Source organism: Tiliqua scincoides, chromosome 1, assembly GCF_035046505.1.
Source record: "Tiliqua scincoides isolate rTilSci1 chromosome 1, rTilSci1.hap2, whole genome shotgun sequence".
In the NCBI taxonomy this organism is placed as follows: Eukaryota; Metazoa; Chordata; class Lepidosauria; order Squamata; family Scincidae; genus Tiliqua; species Tiliqua scincoides.
The window spans coordinates 280,658,980-280,681,334 of NC_089821.1; the positions used below are offsets into that span (position 1 = coordinate 280,658,980).

General features: G+C 47.0%; 1 protein-coding gene and 1 pseudogene across 4 annotated transcripts in view; one reads left to right on the plus strand and one right to left on the minus strand.

The window, feature by feature from the left end:
- OTOF (otoferlin) overlaps positions 1-22,355 on the minus strand; it is a 139,717-nt gene that overhangs the window by 92,181 nt on the left and 25,181 nt on the right. For all 4 annotated transcript variants that reach the window (XM_066611991.1, XM_066611992.1, XM_066611993.1 and 1 more), the window contains exon 3: positions 21,124-21,212. In XM_066611991.1, coding sequence (XP_066468088.1) covers positions 21,124-21,212 — 89 coding nt within the window. The remainder of the gene's footprint in view (positions 1-21,123; positions 21,213-22,355) is intronic.
- On the plus strand, positions 496-615 carry LOC136638016 (5S ribosomal RNA; annotated as a pseudogene).

A 22,355-nucleotide genomic window follows, 5' to 3' on the forward strand; every position in this document is an offset into this window, starting at 1 on the left:
ACTTCTGGTGGGTTCCGACAAATTCTCATTCTAAAAAGTGTGTCCCGGTGCTAAAAGTTTGAGAACCACTGTGGTAAAGCAACTGACACAGAAGTGGACAACTTTCACCATGAAGGACTAGAAGCATGACTGGGAGTCAGGATTAAAAGACGGGTGCTGTGATCCTGACAGTGAGGAAAAAAGAGGGATGAACGACACAGTACACACACCTAAGTGTTGTGAAAAAATGCAGATGGCTTAGGGAGGGGGAAACCTAGACTGCAGATTTAAACATGGTGGTGGGTCATGTTCAAACCTTTCAATACTCCCTGCTGTTTCTCAATTCAAAATTGCTCCTCCTCCCCCAAAACTTTCAAGAGTGGAAAAAGCCTCCAGGGTATCATTTGGAGTAGAGAAAATGTGAGTAAGGAGAGGATTAAACCCCCTCCTACCTACCCCAAGCTGTCTTATTTTTAATGCTTGCATTGGGACTTGGCTATGTGCATCTAACCACCTGACTGCAGCAACTGTTACCCTGCACATGCCTGATCTTGTCTGATCTCAGAAGCTAAGCAGGGTCAGGCCTGGTTAGTACTTGGATGGGAGACTGCCTGGGAATACCGGGTGCTGTAGGCTTATACCATAGTCTTTCGAGACTGAAGGTTGCCAACCATGTGCATCTGCATGTATGATAAGAAACATAAGGCCAAAAGGGACCTGGCCACTCCAGCATCCCGTTTCCAAGTGTGGCCCACCTGCTGCCACAGCGAAGCCCACAAGTCAGACCTCCACCATTGTGTTCCTTTGCAACTGGCATTCAGGGGCAAACTGCTGCTGAAATCAGAGGTTGTATACAATGACTACAGCCCTTGATAGACCTGTCCAGTGATGGACTTGTCTGCCACGAATGTGTCCAGTCTGCATTTCAGGCCATAGAAATTAGAGGCCATCACCACATCTTGGGATAGTTTATGCCACAGGCTAATGATCTGCTGTGCAAAGAAATCACACAGCATGCAGTCAGTCCCAGAGAGATGAGTTTAATGAGCAGAGGCGACCACATCAAACAGAGACAGGAGAGAACAGCCGGAAGAAAGGCCAGAGAGAGATCAAATAATACTAACATGCATGTCTGTAGCACTTTGGACTGTTGAGAGCACTCTGTATACACAGACTAATTCTTGCAACAATCTTGTAAAGTAGGCTGGTCGTAGCATTATCCCCACACTGCTGCCAGGGGCAGAGAAAGCAAAGAAAGGCTTAAAAAGTGACTTGGGAAAGGCTGGAGGTGAAAGACAGTTTACTCGGAGAGGAGAAGGCAAGTGGAAGGAGGGATTCTGCCCATGGTCTGCACCCTCATGTCCCCTTTTGTTTTGCAGCAGGGACAATGGCTGTCGGAGAACCAAGAATGTGGCACATCACCAAGAGCGGATTAGGTTGCAGGGATATCATAACATGGAAACCTTGCATCATTAAAATTAAAGAGCCACACTGATCAAGAACTCAGGCACATGATCCTAGGCACACAGTCCGAGGTGGCTCCGTGGAGCCACATCCTTTTCCAGCATGCTCAGAACTGCACACTCTTTTCTTTCAGAACTGCAGCAGGTATGGCGTGCTTGGTGGACCCCCCCTTTACCCCCACTGCTCCTGCCATGACTTGCTGGATCTGGACATGCACCTCTCAAAGATGGAGGAGCAGCACAACAGTTTGCACAGGCAGTCATTGTGCTGCTCCTTTAGTTGCTTAGACTGAGTCAGAACCTGGGTCCAGCTAGCCCGGTTCTGCTCTCTAGCGACTCAGGCAAGACCCGTTCCCAGTTCAGGTCCTCAGACTGGTCCTGAGGTTTTCTGCATGCAAAGCACCCAGCTACAGCCATTGCCAGTCCCTGTCACAATACCCCCCGGGCATAGCACTTGACGAGGGAGCAAGAAGACTCCACCCTGATGCCACCATTTGACACAGGGAAGGAGGACCCAGGCAGGGCAATTGGCATTCACTTCATCTCCAGGCTTTTTTTTAGTGGGGGAGGGCCTGCCTCTGGGGAGGAAGCTCCAGGCAAAAGGGGCAGCAAAGCAGGAAATTCTCTAAGAGTTTTGAAAGCAGCCAGAAAACAAAAAGACCTGATTAATTAAAAGTCTGACCATTCCTCCAGTGGAGAAGTGACTCACAAGTGCTTCGAAAAGCATATCTGGAGAGTCCTGATTACACAAAATAATGGTAGGAATTTGGAAGGTGTCAAAAGAACGTTAAGAATATTGGAGAACATCCTCCAGGGCCTTCCATCTACCTGTGTTGGGCAAACATGCAGGTGACAGCATTCAGCCTGCTTGTAGACGTATCGAGTGACATGTAGCCCATTAAAAATGAAAGGCTTGTGTTTGTGCCTCCCATTCCACCACCTGTAAGATAAATTAGGCAGCCTTAGAAGCCTGTTCTGCCTTGCAAGCATGCTTGTCTTTTAATTCTTTTCAGGCACCACTCATGCTGTCAACTGCGGTCTAGAGCAAAATGTCCTCTGTAAGCCTTACTGAGCTCCGGCCACATGCTGGGGCTGCAGAAAATGCAGGAGTGACGTTGCGTCTCCCAAGCAAGGCAGGGCAAAGTTAGAGTCTGCAGCATCTATACCTCCCCCCCCCCGCCGTCTCTTGGGGGCACTTCTTGCTCCCCTTGTCTCCCAGCTTCCCTCCTGATCTTGTCCCCATCCCCTATCAACATCAACATGTAGCTTCCTAGGGGTTGGGAGTTTGTTTGTTTGTCACTTTATAAAGTGCCAGGTGCCTCAGTGGTGCTGTATGAGTAATGAGTTGCTAATGACAAGAGGCAGTACTGTCTCCTGCTGCTGTCTGGCTTTGAGCTTTTCCTGTGCTTCATTTGGGGTTGCTGCTGCAAGCGGAGCCTAATCAGCCATGGGAGGAAAAGAGGAGCTTCAGGGCACCCGGTCTGACTTGTCAGTCCCCTGCTGGCTCCCACATTGCTGGAGGAAATCTCACCTCCAAAGAGAGCCTCAGCTTGGTGCCAGAAGTGAGTTGCCCTGGGATCCCAGGCATAAGTAAGAGCGCAAAGGCTGCTCATGTGGCTTTCAGGCACAGGGCTGACACAACATCACAGCAATCAACTCTTTGAGCAGCAGTTCCATGCTGCAAATCAGAAATCAATAGAGTTTTGATTAGCCGAGCCCAAGTTTACACAGCCAGGCAAACAGCAACACCTCTCAGCAATTTTAACTCTTGGCTGAGGTGGGAAAATGACAACATCTGCTTATTAGCGGAGACATTTGGATCAGATGCAGGCAGTGGTTAAAATCCCCACAAAGAGAACCAGAAGTGCATGAGAAGAGCTCCACTGGATCAGACCGACAAAGGTGTGCCTGGCCTACCAGCCTGTTTCCACCAGTGGTGTGCCTTCATGCCCTGGCTGTGGGCTTCCTAGAAGCCCCTGGCTGGCCACTACTGGAAACAAGAGGATGGATAAAATGTCATTGTGTCCTGCTTCTAAGACCCACAACCAGAAGGCCTCAGGGTGAGAAAGGACATATGAGAGAACTGGGGGAACCATCCTCAGGTTTATAGCAGAAGCCTGAGTGAACAGGGCTTTCTAGATGGTGGGCACACACACCCAAGGCATGGGGAGGCCCTGCTCCAACAGTTCATGTGTGGCTCCCATTCCATCTTGGTGAGACTGTGAATTCTTGAACCTGCTTTGACTAGAGCCTCACAGTGTTTTTAGGACCTCTACTTAAGAGCAAGACAGAAAGCTACCTTCGCCAGGGTCAGCCTGTTGGACCATCAATTGCAGGATTTTCTTCCCTGACTGGCAGCAGCTTTCTGGGGTTTCACATGGGGGTCATTCCAAGTGCCTGGAGGTGCTACCAGTAACTGAATGTGCAAAGAAGGGGCTCATCCACCAAACCACAGTCCCACCCAACTGTGCCACAGATGCAGGCACGGATACACTTCAGGCTCAGTGTCTCCTGTCATTTCTGACACTGCTGGGACATGCAAGCAGCTGAGATTGGGCTAAAGTGGTCCAGTGCACTTGGAATAAATAAATAAATAAATGAGCTTAATACCACCTATTTTGGCTGTTGCTTCCCCACTATTCCTTTCCATCCTTTAATCTTCCATTTCCACCAAAGCATGCTTAAGCTTCCAGCATTTTCCTTACAATGGAAACTGATTGCCAAAGGCTGCTCTGAGCAATTTTGGGCTTGGGAAAGAGCGAGGGAATGTATCTGGTGGATTTATCCTCACTCTCCTTTCTTCTCCACCAAAGGCAGCCCCTGAAATCCCCTGTTGCCCTTTGAATTCTCCATGTTTCCAGATTAGCTCTCTGTATGCAGGTGAATTATTGAAGGCTGCCTCCTCTCATTGCACCACACAGGAGTCTATCACATCCCTCAACAGCCAAAGAAGATGCAAGCAAGATGAAAAATTCAGCTGCTTTTGATACATCATTCAGCCTGCAAAGTTTCTATAATTCATCCTGCTCCCCCGCCCCAAGACTTCTACTGATGGAAAGAAGCTGTGCAGACTTTCTTCCAGCTGCAGCAAGGTCGGTTCTGCATGCCTGATCACCAGGACTGAACAAAGACTTGTAACAAGGTCACAAGCCTTGTTTGCCTTCGCCTTGGAGTGAGGGATTTGCCATAGGAGGAGTGCTGTGGCTGCATCAGACCAAGGTGGGTACACCTAGTCAGGCATCCTGCTTCTCACAGAAGCCAACTAGATGCCCCCAGGAAGCCCACAAGCAAGGCAACAAATAGCCCTCCCTAGCCACCCAGAAGTCCTCAGCATGTGGTACATAGCGGTATACCTGCTTCTGAACATGAAACTTCCACTTCTGACTATAATGGCTGATCAGATCCTAAGAAAAGCCCAGCTAGATCAGCCAAAGTGGGCCTATCTCATCCAGCAACTTGCTTCCAAAACAGGACAGCCAGGTGTCCCCAGGAAGCCCACCAGCTTCACCCTCTCCCACTGCTGCTCCTCAACCTCTTTGGGACTCAAAAGTCTACCTACACTGGGGACCCTAGGATCACCTGTCCCTTTACATTACTATTTAATTTATGCACCGTGTTTCAACAAAAAAAGTTCTCAGTAGTAGCAAAAAGTCTGAGTAGAGGGTTCGCTGTCTCAAAGCAGCTCACAGTGACACAGATGGTGCTGAGATGAACAGAGACAGTCAAGCTTGCCTCTCCCCCATCCCCGCAAAAACTATCCTTCAGTGCTTTTGTTTCCTCATTACCAAAGCAAGCAAAAGCTTCCTTTAGATTCCCTGGGAAGCTGCCACATACTTCCCTCAGAGGGATACGATGCTGAACTGCGGGCTAGAAATCTGGCAAGAGTTTGCTTCCCATCTATGTGCACTGCAGCTGCTCTTCCTCTCCAGAAATTTCCCTGTACAACTGCAGTGCTGCCCTACATTTGACGAGGGACATGAAACACACTGGCTGCTTATGGCTGTTTTAAACATATTAATATGCATCCCACCGCACCAAGACACCCAGAGAGACTCTGCTACAGAGGGGAGATCATCATGGGGAGAAGGAGAAGCAAGACTTAGTGTAAATTTTTAAAGGATCAATCTTTATGGGAGGAAGAAAATCATCTGCAGTTCCATTAAAGGAAGGGGGAGACAATGGAGCATAAAGACATGAATTCATTTGGGGAGGACTGAAGGACAAGGTGGAAGATTTACCAGGTGCTATCAGAGAGCCAAACCCACATCAAACACTCACAGAGCATCTGCCTCCTCTTGGTGAGGACCCTCTGTCAGTAAGGGGGCTCCTAGCACCTCCCCCAGCACTCCAGACTACTGGTTTAAGCCTGAGACTTGCCTGTCCTTGAGCCTGAGCACCTAACATGTTGTTTACATCACCTTGATTTGCAGATAATCATCAGCACCTTTATTACTACTAGCTGAGCACTGCATGCACTTACAGAAGCAAGCAAAGCCCACTGCGACTATGCCAGTCCCCAGCTCTTTGTTGACAGTCCCAACAGATCAACAGTCAAAGCCATAACTCCAGTGTACAGTGCCACATGTGGCTGGGGATTCAGCTTCCATAAATAAACACCTTTTTCAACCACTGAAGCAAAAGCCTCTTTGCTCTTGTAGATAAGTGTCCTGAACAGCTGCCACAGTTTTGCCTACCGTGTGGACCTGGAGACACCATTCACAAGCAGGGTACAGCCTGACCAAACCTGGAGCAAGAGAAGTGGGTGGAGCCATTCCAACAGCTGCTGTTGCTGCTGATCCCCAGCTCACCACGTCTGGGGAATGCATCACCAAAACGTCTCTCTGGAGGGGTGCCTTGGCCACAAAGGACTGGGCAAGCAAGCTTCATGCTGCCATTCCTGTTCTTGAGCACAAAAGAGGAGGCGGCAGCATTCAGGAACACCTTGGCCAAGCCACAGCCAGGTGCATCTCCTTTACCTCCCCTTCGTGCTCAGAAGCAGGGAAACAAAGCAACAAGGGGTCCTTGGTAGGCAACCACAATTTTGCCTTGGTGACAATGGCCAAACCAATGCTGTGGGCCAAGGGTCCTGAGCAAGCAAGATGAGGGCAGTGCTTTTCAGTGGGCAATGCTAAGGATTAACTTGGCCAGGTGCAGCTGCCTGCTTGGGGACACAGGAAGCAGTTCCCTGGTCAGGTGTGCAACAGCCTCATCTGTGCTTTTCAGCAGGAAACAGGGGCACAAAACAGTAGTTTGGAAAGCTCAAGATCTTATTGCGCATAACGTCGTGTTTTTGATGTTCATATGGTTTTTAAACTGTTGATATATGCCACCTGCTGGAAGATTTTTTTTAATTGAAAGGTTATCATGTTTTAATTAATAAATATAAATAAATTACAACTCTACTCTTGCAGACACGTGTTGCAAGTTTTCAAGAGATTAAGACTTATTCCTACTCGGTATCTCTTTTAGGGCTGAACCAAAAATGCATGCATGTGCATGCACAGAAAGACTGCAGTGTGTCTGCTACATCTGATGGGCAACTATGCCCTTTTGTCAGCCCAAGGCTGTGGAGTTGCCCCCCTGGGACAAGGGTGGTTGGGGCACATGCTTCAGAGCTGAAGAGTATAGAGGCCATTCAGTTCTTTCAGGCCCTGTTCATTTTTCAGGACAAAGAAAGACCTGCCATGCTTTGTCACTGCAGTGACCAATTCAACTTTCAGGGTGTTGTGGGGAAAAACATGGCAGCCAACACGAGGTGGATGTTTGGACAAGCTCCAGAGTTTTAGAGGCCCTTTTTGAAAAAGAAAGGTGGCCACTCTGCCATGCCACTCCATCCTTCATGCCTGAACCTGTCTCCAAGATACTTCTTTGCTCGCTTCCATCTAAACCCCTTCTTGAAACCCACCTTTTCTGTAAACTCTTTGGAACCATAGTTAGTTTCCTTTCCCTGCAGTAGGTAACCTAAGTACATATAACTGAAACAATTACATATACAATTGCCTCTGCTTACCTCTGCCTCCATTTCCTTTCTCTCTTGTCTTCCTTGTGTCAATATCTAGACTGCAAGCTCCTCGGGGCAAAGACTTGACTTTGCATTCTATGTGAAGTGCCACACACACCAGTGGTGCTATACATCCAGCACTAATCACACAGGCCTAGAAAACTGAGGGTCAGAAAAGTTTTTCCCAAACTTTATGGTGGTTTGATATGAATTTAGGGTGCCGATTCCAAAAATGGCATCCGTTTTGCCCTATCAAGTCTAGTTTTGGAGTATAGCCTCATTAGTGAATGGTTCAAGCAGCTTCCTCATGAGGAAGCTGCTTGAACCATTCACTAATGAGGCTATGCCATGTCTCTAAAACTAGACATGATAGGGCAAAATGGATGCCATTTTTGGAATCGGCACCCCAGATATTCCCAGGAATTGGTGTAATAAGGAAGCAAAATGTGTGTTGGCCTGTGTAATAGTTCATAGTGAAGCAGAAGACATTTCAGGGCAAAATGAACAAAGGCTTAAACAACAAAAATAAATGGAATGCCAAACTGAAATGCCTTTTATCGCACACACCCCTAATAAAGAACAGCGACATTAATTCAACTTGAAAAACCACCACTACAGCCCTTGCTCCAGACACAGGCTCATGCATCCAAGGCGGGGAGAATCTGGTCTTTTATTTTCACAACTGTAAGCCTGACCATCCGCAGATGTAGGATATTGCGACAGATGGGCCAAACTGGAGGAAGACAGTTTTGCACTTTCCTCCGCTGCCTAGTCCACTCTGCCACTACTGCCCCATGTGTACAGCAGGCCCTGAGCCTGGTTTATCACTTCCGGGTGGCAACTTCGCAGTGCACAACTAGTGTACTTGGACCAATTTTCTGAGAGCTCACAGTTCAAGCTCTCACCCACATGCCAATTCAGTTGTGGTCCAAAGAGCAGGCAAAGCCACTGTATCCTCTTCCCAGCTGCCACTGACAATTGGCACTCCAAGACTTGGCTCCTAGTGCATCCTTCCATTGCAGTAGCCACCTGATATCCCACTCTCACATTGTCTTTTAACAAAGCGCCATTAACCAGGAGCCCTGGGTCCCGGAATGCCTCAACGAAGGAGGATTGTACAAAGGAACTGAATTCCACAGAGATCTTGAGAGCTACAGGCACAAAGTGCTCCAGAGACAAAGGGACAAGACAATGCTTTTACTTTTGTGCTGCAGAGATGCATTCAAAGGAAAAGGAAGCCAACCTCTTTGTGCCTCCTGGGAATGAGACACAAACCTTCACCTTCACCCGCTCCTGTTTAAAGTGGGTGGATGCTCAGAGCACAGTTTCCCCCACCCAACGTTTAATTTGAATCATGTTGCCTCTGCATCAGACACTAGGAGCACTGCTGCAGCATCCCTTCTCCAGAATCTGGTGCAAGCAGAACTCAGATCGTGGCTGAACACACTCAGGGTCAAACAACACTTTACAATAAACAAGCAATGTGACCTGGTATTATTATTATTATTATTATTATTATTATTATTATTATTATTATTATTATTATTATTATTATTATTATTATTTTAAACAGAGCACTGGGTGGTCTGAAATGGTGTGAAGCCACAGTGATGGAAAAGGGGGCTTTAACATTTTGCTCCCCGCCACAGTTCTGATCCCGATCTTGTCCCCCAGCACTATTTTCAGGCAGAAGAAAAAAAACTTCTTTTGGTTTTTTCCCTCCTGAAAACAGTGATTGGAGAGCACAACTGATTTTGGAGTAGAGGCAAAGTGCAAATGCCCCCCCACTCCCCACCATGGTTCCACCCCATTTCACCTCAATAGTGTTTTCACGCTATTGGTAACCGAAAAACACCAGACCACATTACAGAGCAGGGCAGAGACAGAGCAGGGGTGGGGCTACGGAGTGCATTGGCTGGTGCTGGGGGGGGGCAACTTTCCAATACACGCTCATTTCACGGTGGTCACCGTCTACCATTACATCCAAATGGAGGGTCACATAGCGCTGTATGGTCCAGCAATCCTTGACCTCATGGTCCAGCCCCTTCTTATTTGTATGTAAATCCCATTAAACCATTTCTGCCCAAGGTTGCATATACGCTACAGGGACCAAGTGTGTGGTCACACCTGTGGGCAGAGCAGAAATGAGTTAAGCCACAATCTGCTGCAACTCTATTGAGAAACTTCCTCCTCAGGCCTTCTGTTTCTCTTTGCCTCTTGTTCAGCATCAGGCCCAGTATACCTGATGCTCTTCGGCCCAGACTCAGATCATGTTGCAAGCTAATTAGCCACTAGCCGATCTGTGGCTGGGAGGTGGCATGAGGGCCCCATCACAAAGCCGTACAGCAGATCTTCAGAGGGGCCCTATCAATAATTCAGGCCTGGGTGTGGATTGCATGTCTGTCTGCGTCTCCAGCTTGAAAGCAGATAGCCCTTGACAAGCATCTTTGGGTTATTCAGCGGGCTGTCACAAGCACGTGTACAACAGTCCACACAGTTTGTTGATCATCCCTGACCCTGCGTATCTATGCCACACATAGGCACACTTGGTGTGCAGCATGACAGAGTCCAGAGGGCCCAGGATAACATGCCTGTTGTTGCATATATAATTGGCATAATTTGCATTAAGCATTTCTGACAGGGCTAGCAGACAAGGAGACAGCTACACACTCACCTCCTAAAAGACCGTGGACAAAATCAGGAGCATGAGGTTCTTTTTGTGAAAAGAACATCCTCCCCCCCCCCCACCCATGGCTCCATTATTTATCTGCAAGAACAGCTGAATTGCACTCTCCCACAGCTGCGATACAAGGACATCTGCAAGAGGGATCTGAAGGCCTTAGGAGTGGACCTCAACAAGTGGGAAACCCTGGCCTCTGAGCGGCCCGCTTGGAGGCAGGCTGTGCAGCATGGCCTTTCCCAGTTTGAAGAGACACTTTGCCAACAGTCTGAGGCTAAGAGGCAAAGAAGGAAGGCCCATAGCCAGGGAGACAGACCAGGGACAGACTGCACTTGCTCCCGGTGTGGAAGGGATTGTCACTCCCGGATTGGCCTTTTCAGCCACATTAGATGCTGTTCCAGAACCACCTTTCAGAGCGCGATACCATAGTCTTTTGAGACTGAAGGTTGCCAACTACAGTAGGATGCATGCAGCTGTTCTAGAGTAAGGCATCTGTTCCTCAACCACCTTATAGGAGTATCTGACACACTTTCATCATGGTCCAGGAGAATGCAAGCAAAGGAAGGTTTTGGAAAAAATGAAATCCATCTGGGGGGCAGTTTTAGAATTCTTATTACAAAATTCATCTCCCTTCCATTTTAGGTATTTGGACACCACATATCTGGTCGTTGCAGCCATTTTTGTGAGTGACATACCACGCTCTCAAATGTTAGTCTTTCTCATAAACTCAGCTTGCTTTGCTGAACCAGGCTAACAAAGTTCTAGAATCTATCATTTGTTTTCTGAATTCTGAGGTGCACTATCAACAATTTTTTAAAATCAATTGATTTAAAACAGATTCGGACCTTGATAAAAATCAATAAACTGTGAATAGGGTGGAAGAAAGAAAAACAGACAATGACACTCTCTCAAAGGACAAAATGTTCAGGACAGAGAAGGTGTCACCCACAGAAGCTGATAGGAAGGTTGTTTCAAGGCACAATAGGCCTATGGAACTCATTACCACTGGAAGACATGATGGCAATTAGCGCTGTTTTTCAAAAGAATTAGGAAAGCAACAAAGCGATACATCTTGGGGGTTATTGTACTAGGCATTTGCACTTGCAGGACAAATGTTGTTTTCAGAGACTGTGTGGCTTCAACTTAGCAGCTGTTGGGATGGCTGAACATGGGCTTGCTGCAGATTCCATGCCCTGCTTCTTCTCTAGGGCATCCCTCAAGTTCTTGAGATGTAAGGTGGAATATTGAGCTAGTCAGTGGTTCTCACACATTTAGCACTGGGACCCACTTTTTAGAATGAGAATCTGTCAGGACTCACCAGAAGTGATGTCATGACCTGAAGGGACCACATCAAGCAGGAACAGTTTCAACAATCCTAGGCTGCAATCCTACCCACACTTACCCAGGAGTAAGTCCCATTGACTATCATTGTTAAAAGCATATACAGAGTAGCCTGTTCAAAGTACAGATCTGTAACATTTCCCCAAATGCAGTCACAGACCATGGTAGCATCAAGTCTAATATATTCAAAATAAAATATTGAAATGAATGGGGAGCCACCTGAAATTGGGTCCCGACCCACAGTTTGAGAAACACTGAGTTAGACGGATGTTTATGGTATGTGGGTGCTCTGGCGGGATATCTGAATGCGGGACAACTGGGCTTCCAGCTGGAGTCTCCCAGGGTTGTGCTCCTGGAGAAGTACACACAGGGAAAGCTTGCAATGCTTTTGAAGAGGATTTGGTCTTTGAAGAGAGACGCTTCCTCCAATCAGTGATTCTGCTCCACCAGCATATGAATCTGGTTACCTGCTGCAGCCCAGGATCTTGGTTCTCCCTTCCCTCTTTGCTCACAATCCTGCTCTGTCTTTCAGTCCTGTTTCTCTCTTCTTAAAATTTGGAAAAGCCCATTCTTTCTACTCTGTGGATTTGGGTTTTCTGCCTGTTGATTCTTCATTGTTCTAATCTACACTGTCGTTTTTCATTGCTTCCTGTATAATTAGCCATCCTTCTTATAAGCTGCATTGGGGGGGGGGGGGTGTCCTTTGGTTGAAGATCATACAATACTGCCAAATCAAGAAATATAGTCTGAGAAAAGGACTGGAGGCAGGACTGTCAGAGACCACATGCTCTGCCCTTCCCTGCACAGCTCCTATTCCATGGGCTTTGCCATCAGTCATTGCTCCCTCCCTCCTCCCTCCCTCCCTCCCACTCAACTAGTCTCCCTCTGCCTAAATTCCAAATTCTTTAAAAAAACGACCCTGTATCCTGCAAGCAAATTATAAAAACATACATCCCATCCATGTGTGAATAGTTTCTTGATGGGCACTTTATATTCAGAATGTTAATTTTGTGTTCTTGTCTGTGCAGAATTTGACTCCTCTGGCTGAGCTTTGCAAGATCTGAGCTGCTAGACATGCAAACCCCTTGTTGCAGCTCAGCTTTTTTACAATTTTTTAAAAAAAAGAGCTTTGCAAAAGCCACCCTGCTGGACTCAGCTCTGCCATTAATCTACGTTGCCTTTGCAAAGATCTGATGCTTTTCCTGAGTAAAGTGGGCAAGAATGGGGGTGCATGCTGGCACGAACCAGACATTGATAGGCAATCTTTTTCCCCCCACAGAACTTTAGTATCTGAAGCTGGCAAATCAGCACAAGCAACACAACTTCTTCTGAGGGTTTCACACACCCTTGGTATCTATGCATACAGCAACTGCAAGAACAACCTCTGCAGATGTTTGTGACTTTCATACAGGCTGGCTCCAGGCTTGGCAGGGCCTCAGCAAGACTTCCCTCTCCTACCATGGTAGCAAGTTGATGGTAGGTGCAGGTGGCTTTTCTTCTAAACATTGCCTCTGCCAGCAGCAGCACCTTTAACTAGCTGGCCTCCACCTGCCACAGGTTTTGTGCCCCAAACTGCCCCACATAGCATTGGGTGAGGATATGCAGTGCTGGGTGGGTCATCATGGAGAACAAAAACACAGTGGGCATTAGCTGGCTAGGACACTCCTGATGCTACCATGGGCCTAATGCTGAAAAGGAAAGAAAGCCATACCCAACAGCACAGCCCTCACCAAGGCAGGAGGAGGCAGCTCACTCAACTGACAGACTGGGACCAATCCTCACCAGGTCAAGCAGCAGCTGCCTGGGGTGTCATGCGGTGTTGGTGACCCTACTTTCGTAAGCTAAGAGAGAAGCAGGCAATGCTGCTCAAGAATTGAGAAGTAAAATTATAACAGGAGAGGAAGAGGGTTTCGGAGCACATACACAGTGCCTTTTCACCTCTAACAAAAATGGCTTGAGAACCGCTTCATCTGCTACTAGCAAACTCTTTTGTGCTGCTTTCAGAGACATCACTGATTCTGTTTATGTGCTGAACCCAGCAGTGAAACAGTGTGGAAAAACGATGACCACATCTGAAGCTGCCTTGGGCTGTGAAGGGGGCCCACCCAGTGCAGGACACCATCCAGTTCTCAGGTCTCCCCACCCCTGCCGCTTGAGAGCCTGAAGGTGCTGACCACTGGACAGAAAGCTTCCATGCATGCAATACATCTCACCTGCCATTGAGCCCCAGACCCTGTCATCTGTGTAAGATAAAACAGGAGGTGAGAGGCTATCATTACCAGCAGGTTTAAGCTCCCTTAGCCCCTCAGTTAACACTGGAAGAAGGAGATACTTTTTATTTTGTGTCTGTTCCTTAGGTGAGCACAATTAACCCAGGAGTCAGAGATAGTCAGCAGCATCCCTGCTGCTCAGGCCTAAGCCCAATGAAAGATGGCCTTTAATAATGGTTTGTGAGTTTAGTTTAGGCAAAAGCTTTGAACATAATTACATTGCCATTAAAGACCCTGAAGGGATCACCTTAGCTGTAGATTGCACTACCAGGTGGTATGTGAATTAAATTTCAAATTACATTTCCAAAAAAAAAAAAAAGAGAGAGAAGTGAAAAGACAAGCTAATCACAAAGATACAAAGGAAAGATACCAAATTGTTCCCAGGACGTCTTTTACTGGGACAACAGAAGGACAATGCGCATGTCCAGCCATCCTTGTGCCTTAGAAGCTGACACAAAGGTAGGGCACAAAGTGTTGTTAACAGAGGAGCACAGGTTGAAAATCATGGTTCTCTCAAAGGGAACATTGTTCCAATACGGAAGGCAGCTTTTACTACCAGCTGTAGTACTTTGATTAAATCTCTCGCATGTCTATCTAGGAAACAGAATACAGTAAAGTACTTGCATTCTCAAAGCCACTGCAGCCAGCCTTGTTTTCTGGGATATCTGAATTCTCATGCCAAACCAACTCCAGTAATCTTGACCAATCAATTTCATCTCCACATTTAAAATGGTGTATGCATATTCATTTGGGGAGGGGGGGTTCATGCAGCTTTAAGACTATACAACCCTTGGGGTGTTGCAATCACCAGGAAGTACACCCAATGACTTCTGGAGATTTGAATTGTGATGAAGACTGGAAAATGGAAGATCACATGGCTGCCTTGAGCACTCCATGTATTCAGACAGAAAGGCAGGATATAAATCATTTAAATAAACAAATGCAAGCCTTCTAGGGACTCAGTCAAGCAGTGTCAGGAAATAGAGAGCAGCACAGGAACTTCTTCTGCAGCAGGAGAGGTATTCAGCAGCAGTGCTTAGATGCTGCCTTTTCAAAGGACCTGCTGAGAAGAAGTATCAGGCTCAGCAACAGAGAAACTGAGACATGTGCATGGGGGCAAAAAGGCCTGACCACCAGGTACACATGAATGATGGTTTAGGAGAGGAGTGCAGATAGATGGAAAGGGATGGGGGAGACAGGATCATGCCCCCTGGGGAGGGGAGCAGGGGCTCGTTTGCTTTATTTCACTCAATGAAGAGCCCCAGGAGAGACCTGGTTTTTGCCTCTCCTCTGCTTGTTGTTGCATGGAGAGATGACTCTGGCAAAAAGGAAGGCCCTCAATGTTCAACAGAATTCACAGCCAGGTAAGTTATAGGACAGCAGCCTTAGAGATGAAAACACTTTAACGAGGACAAGGACAAACACTTTAACAGTCCTAGTGGGGCGTGACCATGTGCAGTGTGGTTGTGGGGTCATGACAACTTGAAAACTGGCCACAACACCACCGCAGCTTGCCCAAAGCTTGCATTCACCATCAGAGGACCTTCTCTAGGTCCACTCCCACACCCCATCCTCTGAGGCTAGGCAAGTGGTGAAAAGTGTTGGGGGGGGGGGCCTTCTTGCTTGTGCTGCTTCTGATATGCCAGGGCATTCACCTGCCTCCCTATCTGATTACTTTTCAGCACCAAGTGAAAACATTTTTTTTAAATCTGCCCAGGCATTCCAGCAGGTCTGTATTGATGGTTTCACTGATCTACTTGATTTCAGACTGTGTAGCTGCTGCCATTGCTGCCACCACCACTCTCTGTCATTTTGCTTGAATTCATTGTGCTGTTTTATTTTTTTATTATTGTAATGGAGGAGGCCTTTGGAACTGCAACAGAAGGCATCTATCTCTGGACAAGATCAGACGGAAAGCTCTTCAAACTCTCTAGACTGAGAGCAAAGTCCAAAGTCCAGCTGAAATATCTGTGTGATTTCCTCTTTGCCAACAATGCAGTTGTCACTACCCACTCTGCCAAAGATCTCCAGCAGCTCATGAACTGTTTTAGCAAGGCCTGCCAAGACTTTGGACTGACAATCAGCCTGAAGAAAACACAGGTCATGGTTCAGGATGTGGACTCACCTCCCTGCATTGCAATCTCTGCACATGAGCTGGAGGTTGTCCATGACTTTGCGTACCTTGGCTCAACAACCTCCGACACGTCTCTGGTTACCGAGCTAAACAAACGCATCTGGTTACCGAGCTAAACAAACAAAAGCAGCTACCACATTTTCCAGACTCACAAAGAGAGTCTGGTCCAACAAGAAGCTGACAGAACATACCAAGATCCAAGTCTACAGAGCTTGCGTCTTGACTACACTTCTGTACTGCAGTGAGTCATGAACTCTTCGCGCACAACAGGAGAAGAAGCTGAACGCTTTCCACATGCACTGCCTCCGACGCATCCTCGGCATCACCTGGCAGGACAAAGTTCCAAACAACACAGCCCTGGAACGAGCTGGAATCCCCAGCATGTATACGGTGCTGAAACAGAAATGCCTGTATTGCCTTGGTCATGTCGTGAGAATGGGCGATGGTTGGATCCCAAAGGATCTCCTCTATGGAGAACTTGTGCAGGGAAAGCGCCCTATGGGTAGACCACAGCTGTGCTACAAGGATATCTGTAAGAGGGATCTGAAAGCCTTAGGAATGAACCTCAATAGATGGGAAACCTTGGCCTCTGAGCATTCTGCTTGGAGGCAGGCTGTGCAGCATGGCCTTTCCCAGTTTGAAGAGACACTTTGCCAACAGACTGGGGCAAAGAGGCAAAGAAGGAAGGCCCATAGCCAGGGAGACAGACCAGGGACACACTACACTTGCTCCCAGCGTGGAAGGGATTGTCACTCCCGAATCAGCCTTTTCAGCCACACTAGACGCTGTGCCAGAACCACAATTCAGAGCGCGATACCATAGTCTTTCGAGACTGAAGGTTGCCAACAAGTGTATTGTAATGTGTGGGCTGCTACCCTGGCAGCCTTGGGCTGAAGGGCAACTTATCACTTTTAATAAAGACATTAATGCCGCCTCCACTGTGGATTCTATTCACAGCAAACATGTTCAGAACACAGCAGAGTCATGGCACAAATTTGACTGAGCACTGGAAAGAGGGGAGTGGGTTACTTGTATTCAGATGGCACTCCTGGACTTTCATTCCCTCCCCTCCAAACTTCACAGAATATGGCTGGGAGGATCTGCGCAGCCATTTGTGGAACTGGGTGAAGACTATACCGTCTCCTCAAAACTCACACCTTTTAATCATCTAAAGGATGAGCAAGTACGTTGCACAGCTGAGCTCCTCTCTGGATTCGGGCCGGATCCTTGCCGAAGTGAGATGTGATTGAGTCACATGTGCTTATATTGTCGATGATGTAAACTAAGCATCTCTCCCCCCCCCACCCCACCCCCAGGAGAAACCATCTGTCTCCGAATTTTTGTTTCAGAATGTCTGTCTGCAAGTGGACATGTGTTGTGTGGTCTGCCTTTGATTTTCCTTTAATGAGATAATTTAAGTGGAAATTAGGAAGATTACAAGGCCAGAAGAAGAAATTGGGGCCTAGGAAGCTGAAACTTGGCCTTCATTTAAGAATTGCACACACTTTGGGGAACCAAAACCTTTTAAAGTTATATGGCAAGTCAGTGACTGTGATCACAGTAGCTCTCCATTACAGTGACCTTCAAACTTTCTGCCTTTAGATAATCTGTTCCACATTAAGAAAGGCCCTGCTGGTCTACCTAGTTCAGCAGCCTGTTTCCAACAGTGTCACAAGTCATTTTAGGGTTTGATTTTTAAAATAGATGCTAGATGGATGACCCAGAGGATGGATGGATGTTTGTGAGCAGGAGAAGAAGATGACTCTGATGCAGCTGAAGACAGCAAAGCTGAACCTCCAAGGAAAGCAGGTTGCCCTCCAGCTCCACAGGAAAAAAAAATCTTAGTTGTAACTAAGACTTAGTTGTAACTAAGAGAAACAGTTGCAATGTCCACAGACGCTCAAAGAGACAAAATGTTAAAGTGACTGAGGTGAGTAGTCAAGCTGTGCAAAATGAAAGGCCTTGTGCCCCTGGACTAAGGTTCAACTGCTTGGGGAAAGGAAGAGGCAACTGCTTGGGGAAAGGAGTTGGCAGTGAGAGGCATAAGGGTTGGTTTAAAGGAGCACAAAGGAGTAACATGTAGGAGACTGCTGACCAAGACAGAGGCAATATGCATATGGCAGAAGTCTGACTTGGAAGACTGTGTTTGATAGCAACTAATTAGCAAAATAACATGATAAGTTCTATATCTTTTTAACCCAAAATAAAGATCCTTTTCAAGGTCAGCATTGCTATCTCCAGACTAATTTTTAAACAGTAACTAAGAACCTCTCAGTAAGATCCCTGGGTCAGGCTAGAGGTTGATCGCTGCTAGGCTGAACACAGCAAACTTTGCGCGACATCAGGTGTTGTCAAGAAGGACACAAGCAGAGCATGAAGGTAACAGTCCTCTCTCCCAAGTGCTTCCCAGATGCTGGTATTCAATTCCATTCTGCCTACGAGGCAGAGGTTCATCTATCACGATTAGTAGCTATGGACCACCCTGTACTCCATGGATTTAAGCCCATGTCATGAATGGGATGCTGGTACAGGTCTAGTACCAGCATTCTGTGGTGCACATTACATTCTTATGGGGCACTTATGGGCCTATTTATCCCCACTGTTGCTCTGTGTGAGCTGATGCAGTGCCCTGGAATAGAACACAAGCCTCTACAAGAGGGAAAGACTGGTTGTAACAGACAAGCTGTCTTTGGGGGAAGCTAGTCCACCATGTCTGATCTTCCCATGAAGGATGCAGAGGGAGAACCCGCATATCTGCAATGAGAAGGAGATTTTGCTTTTTTCCATCTCAGCTGTGCCTGGTATTGCATTCTGTGTGTACTTCATCACTATCATCAACATATACTCATCTCACAGAATGAAATGGGAGTCACGGTGAAGCAGCACACTAGCCCAGTCTTCAGCATCCCACATGGATTTTGGCAAGAGAAGATAAGTGCTCAAGTTTGCAGAAGGTGGAATGTGAGAGCCATTGTTGCTGCACTCCCATTTGTGGTCCAACATAATGGGCTTCACTTACAGACCAAAGTGATAGGATTTGCAAGGGGCTGTTTTGGTTCCCAACTTGGATCACGCTAGGCAAATTCATGGGTTAGGTCTATTAGCCATGATGGCTAAATGGGAGAGCCATGAACAGAGGCAGTCTGTCTCTAAACTGGATGCCTATGACAACAGACAGAAAAATCTGCAAACACAAAGCACGTAAGAGCATCAGCCCTGCTGGATCAAACCAAGTGCTCATCTAGTTCAGCTTCCAGTATCTCACAGTGGCCCACCAGATGCCTCAGGGAGCATGAAGATAATAAGATACCTGTGTCCTGTTGTCATTCCTTGTATCCAGAAATCAGAGATAGGTGACATTTGAAACCAAGGCATTGCATATAGTCATCATGGCTTGCAACCTGTGATGGACTTTTCCTCCATTCCTTTTCCAGCCACTGTGCACATATCAGAGGAAATGATAGCTCTGGAGCTCTGTAGAGCTACCCTCACATCTCAAGTAACTACCATCTGTGTCCAGCCAAAATCATTGTGGTTTTGTGCAAGAGTGTTAAATTTTGAAAAAGCAGATGACCTTTCTGAAACTCCTGTTCTCCTTCCATTGCCTTTAAGCAAGAAAAAACTAGATATCCTTTTGGCAGGCACCCAGTGAGGAGATGAACGGCTCCAAGCACAGCAGAAACTTAAAGACACAAAATTTCCAATAGCAATTAAGTGGATTCACATCAATAGCGACAACACCACACTTTCTGCTACCCTGCCTTTTCATTACTAACAGGGCATTGATAAAGAAAGACAGTAGCAATGATGAGTCAGTCTCTGATCAAAGTTACTTACAGTCCAATCCTATGCTTTTCCCCACCATAGCAAGCAGCTGTGCCAAAAGGGGCTGTGCTGCATGCCATGGTGGGGGCGCCCATCGGGGCTTGGGAGGAGAAAGGAAAAGCATTTTCCCTTCCCCTCAGTTTCAATGGGTCTCTTCAGACCTGTACTAGCGCTTTAGCTGGCCTGAGTCTGAGAAGGCAAAGGGGGCATGTCAGCTGGCACCAGAGGAGATAGCATCCAGTGCAAGTCACCTGTGCTGGGTACCACCTCCTCCCATTTCCAATGTACCCAAGGCCCTCTCCCATTCTCCCCCATTACACCCACCCTGCTGAGTCAGCCAAACTCCATCTTCCTGCCACCACGTATGGTGCCTCCATGGTCTCTCCAGGGGCAGTCCAGGCTACATGCTTTGCGACTGTCAGAAAGTGCATTCCACTGCCAGAACACCAGTTCTGGTAGTGGCAGCAGCCCAGAGGATTGGGTTGTTAGTAAGTTCAGGTCAAAAACTGAAAGGCAAAGGGGAGACGGGTGAAACAACAGGATGCAGACACTTCTGGGTCAGTGAGGAAGCTGGATTTCATGGGCGGCTACTACAGGTGGCGATTGAGGGGGCAGAACTAGGAGGAATGGAGTCTTGCTTCACAGGTGCACATCGTACACTAGATGTGAGGTATGTGTGAATGAGAGACTGCATATCTATAGGAAGCATCCTCAAATGCCTTTCAGTGGTCTTAGTATACTTATTCAGTTTCCAGACAAATTAAGCAATATGCTCGGTATACACTTATGGAAACCAACCTGAAGGTCCTGTTTAGGACCTGCTTCCGACATTTCAGCCCCATTTGCAGGCACGGCCAGCAGTCTGGGAGCCACTGTTATGTGGTGCGATCCCAGGTGACATGGCTGCACAATTGGGAAGGCCAATCACGCAGATCCTTCATCTGCAACTGTCACCCCCTTGGAAGGGTACCAATCAAGTGTGAAAGACCTATACATTTGGAATCACCCGCATGATAATGTTATTCACACTCACATCTCTGCAACATGGAAGCATGTCACACGGAAGCAGCTCTCGTACTGCTAGCTGTACATGAAGTCAAATAATTCTGAGACCTTCCTTCTCTCTAAACAAGAACCAACAAGGAGCTAGACACTGGGCAGAATGTAAAAGCAGTAGAGTCCTGAGCCAGCAAGCCACCTAAGACAATGGAGAATCTGAAGTGGCACAAGCTGGGATTCAGACAGGACTTTTTCAGACCTTCATTCCAGTTGCTCAATAAATGTGCAGTTAGTACTCATCTGCTGTGGGGAATCTAAGCATCTTTCTTGGAGCTAGCACTAGAGGGATCCATTTTTCATGGGAGCGCAATCCCAAGAGAATCCAAAGGAAAGAGGAATGAAATGTGGATGATGTGCAGAGCACTGCTTACCTGTTAGAGAAGACCTTGCTGTAGTTGAACACCTGGATCTCCAGCATCTCATTGACTTCAATGCTGCTTGCAATGGGCCACCGGAATGTCTATGGACAGATAGTCAAAAGAGGTATGAGCAGGCATGAGACGTTGGCATGCACAGGTCATTGATGCTGTACTCTCCCTCTCTCACACACACACACCTCCATTATTCAGTATGCCATGCCAGTCAGCCAGACCTAAATACACACTATGCACCCATGTTTTGCTAAGCAAATGTAAATCCTAGCTCTTATAAGTTCATAAAGAAAAATATTATATTTGTACATATAAACCTCTTATCATACGTAGTAGTTTGTTAAAAGTACAAGTCTATAACATTTCCCCAAATGCAGGCACATATCATGGTAGCATTAAGTCTAATATATTAAAGATAAAATATTGAAATGAATGGGGATTCTCTAAACAAAAGAACCCCCAACACTGTAGCCTTTCCTTGGTGCAGGGGGGAAGGGCCACTCACTGCTATAGCTTAATTCAAACCTTGTTTTGGTCTTTGAGTACTTTTTAGTTTAGTGCATCTTAACTTTTGCCTCAGTCATCTTTTACCATCAAATTACACAGATGTATCATTAGTTTGGACACAGGATCCCTGAGCATGACTGTTTCTTTCCCCCCCCCTTGTGTGTACAGTACATGTTACATGTGTTTTTAAAAAGCAGTGTCAGTGCCAATATTTTATACACTACACAGTCTAATTTAAACCACGTTCAATGCTTTTAAAAAATACAATCTGTCTTCCCAACATGCCTGGCAGTCTCTGTATCTCCTCCTGGCAGCTGGCCTTTCCCCATCCTCATTTGCAAAGCTGCAGCCCAATTCAGACCACACTGGTCATTTTTCCCTTCTCTCTCTCTCTCTCTCTCTCTCTCTCTCTCTCACACAGACACACACACACACACACACACACACACACACACACACACACACACACGCCTTTGCTGGGTGATGACCTCAATATGCCCACAGCGGAGAATATCACAGGGACACTCCTGTGGGCTTTTGTTCATGTTGCTAATATTTGCTTGCTTGGGAGAAATGATTGCACAGAAAAGGTTAAGAACCCTCTTCCAATATCCTGGCACTGTAATGCGCTCTCCTGCTCTCCTCCCATCAGGAGCAACGCAAAGCCCTGATACCGAGCACCAAACATGTGATTATGGGAAAGCGAGGAGGGAGCTGAGATGAGG